The sequence below is a fragment of the Myotis brandtii genome, unplaced genomic scaffold (genome assembly GCF_000412655.1).
Source record: "Myotis brandtii unplaced genomic scaffold, ASM41265v1 scaffold601, whole genome shotgun sequence".
NCBI lineage: Eukaryota > Metazoa > Chordata > Mammalia > Chiroptera > Vespertilionidae > Myotis > Myotis brandtii.
This window is the reverse complement of record NW_005370276.1, coordinates 211,797-215,433: the sequence shown is the minus strand read 5'-3', so window position 1 is coordinate 215,433 and position 3,637 is coordinate 211,797. Positions and strand designations below refer to the sequence as shown.

Sequence of the window (3,637 nt, the reverse complement as noted above, 5' to 3'; positions counted from 1 at the left end):
GGAGGATGGGCAGCTGGAGCCCCTGCGGTGCCTGGAGCCCCTGAGATGAGAGCAGCATGCGCTGGGGAGGAGCCAGCCTGGGGAATGGGTACAGGTCTCCTCAGGGGCCAGCTCCTCCTGGGTGGTCCTGCCCGGGGAAGAATCGGGCTCGTGGGTGGAGAGTGCCATGATTGATTAGTGATGTCTGCCTTGGCCTGAGCCCGGCAGTGAGCCGGGGGGGCCAGGTGGTTGCCATGACGGTGAAACGCCATTGACATCCTGGAGCGTTTCTTGGGTGCCCTGTCCTGGGCCACATGCGCCCTCCCATCAGTGCCTCCTGCAGCTCTCGAGGCAGCGCTTTCCTCACCCAGGTTACAGGGGAGGCGGAGGCACAGGGAGGGTCAGCCTCACGCTCCAGGTCACTGGCTCCGGTGAAGGCCTGTGCCCGCGACAGGCCCTTGCCCATCACACGCTTGGGCACCACTGCGGCAGGCTGTGTTCTGGTTCCAGGCTGGCTTTGCCCCCCTCCCCCTCCCCTAGAAAGCCTCACCACTTTCTCAGATGAGATGAGAGGCGACGACACCTGGGAGGCACGTGGTTCTGCCCCCAGGAAGTGCCAGTGGTGCTTGTTACTGGCCTCGGTTTCCTCACCTGTTAAGTGGGGCTGTGGTGTTCGGGGCCCTTCTGGCTCTGAAGCCGGTTTTGGGGTCTGAGGAGAAGGTCTCCAAAGGGTGGAGGTGGGGGAGCCTGGAGGAGAGGAAGGTGTGGGGGGCAAGATTGGACAGGTGTGCGCAAGCCCACTGCCCCTCACCTGCTCTCTCCCAGAGCCCTGAGTGGACGGCTGCGCCTCGGGCTGGCAGAGCAGTCGGTGCTGGCCGCCCTCGCCCAGGCCGTGAGCCTCACGCCTCCAGGCCAAGGTGAGCCCCCATGGGGTCCAGTGCCCACCCCTTGAAGAAGCCCGGGCATCCCTTCTTCTCTGAAGCCCACACACCCCTCCCCGGTGGCTCTGCCTCCTGCTGCCACTCCAGACCTTTCCCGAGGGAAGTGTCCCCGGCACCCGTTCCGTTCCTTGTCTGCAGCACCCCACCCACTGTGGACCCTGGGGTGGCTGAGGGGGTTGGGCCATCCCAAAGCCTCTTCTGTTGGCTCTTGTCTTAGAATTCCCCCCGGCCGTGGTGGATGCTGGGAAGGGCAAGACAGCAGAGGCCAGAAAGACGTGGCTGGAGGAGCAAGGCATGATCCTGAAGCAGACGTTCTGGTGAGACCGGCGGCCGCTGGGGACTGAGGCACAGCGAGGGGTCAGATACGTGTGGCCTGACAGGCTCCAGGGAGGGCCATGTGGGGGGACCGGGCTGCAGCCTCCACAGCGAGACGGTGGCAGCCCAGAGAGTGTCAGCGGCAGGAGGGCCGATGAGCAGTTCCACACGTGCCCACGGGGCACCTGCTCTGGGCCAGGACCACAGGGTGCTGGGCACCGGGCAGTGAGCAGCCCTGCAGAGCCCCCAGGCCCGGGCGGGGGTCTCAGGTCTGCCTGCACATGGGGATTGCAGACGTGCTCTCACTCTCCCCCCACCTCCCCCACAACCAGTAAATCGGCACCTCTGGGAGGTGGAGCCCGGCCTGGAAGAAATACTGTGTTTTGCTTTTAACGTCCTTGAGTGCTTCTAGTGTAGTCAAGATGACAGATGGGGGCTGAAGGCAGCTCAGACTGAGGGTCAGAGGGATGTGTAGTGGCACAGGGAGGACGGGGGCAGATAGCAGAGGCAGGGTGACGAGGAGTCAGGGAGAGGTGGGGGCCGACCAGGGGACAGAGGAGTCAGGGAGAGGTGGGAGCCGACCAGGGACAAGGGGACAGAAGGAGTCAGGGAGGGTGGGGGGGACCAGGGGACAGAGGAGTCAGGGAGAGGTGGGGGCCAACCAGGGACAAGGGGACAGAAGGAGTCAGGGAGAGGTGGGGGCCGACCAGGGACAAGGGGACAGAAGGAGTCAGGGAGAGGGGAGCCGACCAGGGGACAGAGGAGTCAGGGAGAAGTAGAGGCCGACCAGGGGACAGGCAGGCAGAGGTGAATCTTGCAGCCTGAGAGCAGAGCTTCCAGGCTGCCAGACTTCTGAGCTCTGCAAGGACACCTCCCACCTTGTTCTCCCCCCACCCCAGCCAGGTGCCTGACCTGGACCGGATCGTCCCGGTGCTGCTGGAACATGGCCTGGAGGGGCTCCCGGAGCACTGCAAGCTGAGTCCAGGTACAAGCCACCGGGGCCTCGGAGGTCTGACCACAGCCTCACCCTGTGCACCGCTGGCTCGGGTGGGAGCTGGGGCCACCCCTCCTTCAGGCTCCTCTCCCTCCTCTGGGCCTTGGCTTCTGCCTCCAGGGGGGCTGTGAGGGCCACTCCTCTAAGAACCCGCAGAATCTTCTTTGTCCCCGGGGTGGAGTGTTGTTCCGGGGGCCCAGACCCATTCCTTCCCCCTGGAGCTCCGCTCTGTGCTGGGTCGGGGAGGAGGCTGCTGTCGCCGGGATTCCCCAAGGGCAGTGGTCAGGCCGGACAGAGGAAGGCAGCGGCCAGGGAGGGCAGCTGGCTATGCTCTGGGATCCCCAGGGACCCAGGTTTCTTCTCCTGCCACCCTGTCATCCCAAGGTTGTCACCCTAATGCACGTAGTCACAGATGGCTGACGTCTCCGTTCCAGATACGGCAAGAGAGAGGGGACAGCCAGGTTCCTGTGGGTGTGACCCAGACCCTGCACACATCGCTTGTGTGCAGTCAGCAGTTGCACAGTTAGTGGTCCCTCTGCCCACCTTCCCTAACGCTCCCTCTCCTCCCCTCCCAGGGGTCCCCCTGAAACCAATGTTGGCCCACCCCACCCGGGGCGTCAGCGAGGTCCTGAAGCGCTTCGATGAGGCAGCTTTCACCTGCGAGTACAAATACGACGGGCAGAGGGCCCAGGTATGGGGGGCGGACGCATCCCTTCAGCAGAACGGACAGGGCCGGAGAGCAGGGCGTGGGGGCCGTCAGACCCAGCTCAGACCCGGCCTCTGCGGACGGCCCGTCTGCCCTGCACGCCTCTCGGGGCTCAGTTCCCTCCTCTGTGCAACGGGTGCAATAACTAGCCCCTCACTGGCTGATTTGAAAATCGATTTTATTTGGTAAAGTCGTCAAAATTCCTGACCCACAGCAGTGGGAGCTCAGGAAGTCAGCTGTGCTCGGGCCCTGCTGGTGGGTGTGTTCACTGTCACAGATGCCGCGTAGCCACAGGTGCAGTGACACAGGGTGAGTCCTGTGACCCAGGGCTGGAGGCGGCCGGTCGGGTCTAAGGGTGCTCAGGTGGCTTTTCTGTTCATCGCCTGCGGCTGGCTGGGCCCCGGGTCACAGGTGGATCTTCAAAACGCAGAGAAAAAATAAGACACAAAATGACTTACGACAGTGACAGTGACTTGAAAGACATGTACATACAGGTTGTAAGTCATATATGTGTTACACCCCACATAATTATTTCTTGCGATAACATACGTATAAAATGGCATCGATGTAGCTCTGCTTGAGCACTGTGACCAGGCCGTATTACAGTAAATACAGTAACAGTCAAACCCAGGACCATAGTCACAGCATAACATCCAGACAAATCACACAGAAAGACCCTTGTGCGGACGGAGCGGGGCGGGC

The 3,637-nt window shown here is 62.7% G+C and overlaps 1 protein-coding gene across 1 annotated transcript in view; it reads left to right on the top strand.

Annotated features, from left to right (window-relative positions):
* The window catches only part of LIG1 (ligase I, DNA, ATP-dependent), a 36,811-nt gene that overhangs the window by 21,885 nt on the left and 11,289 nt on the right, over window positions 1–3,637 (top strand). Inside the window, exons 14-17 of the mRNA XM_014550418.1 lie at window positions 805–896; window positions 1,138–1,237; window positions 2,135–2,220; window positions 2,805–2,920. Coding sequence (XP_014405904.1) covers window positions 805–896; window positions 1,138–1,237; window positions 2,135–2,220; window positions 2,805–2,920 — 394 coding nt within the window. The remainder of the gene's footprint in view (window positions 1–804; window positions 897–1,137; window positions 1,238–2,134; window positions 2,221–2,804; window positions 2,921–3,637) is intronic.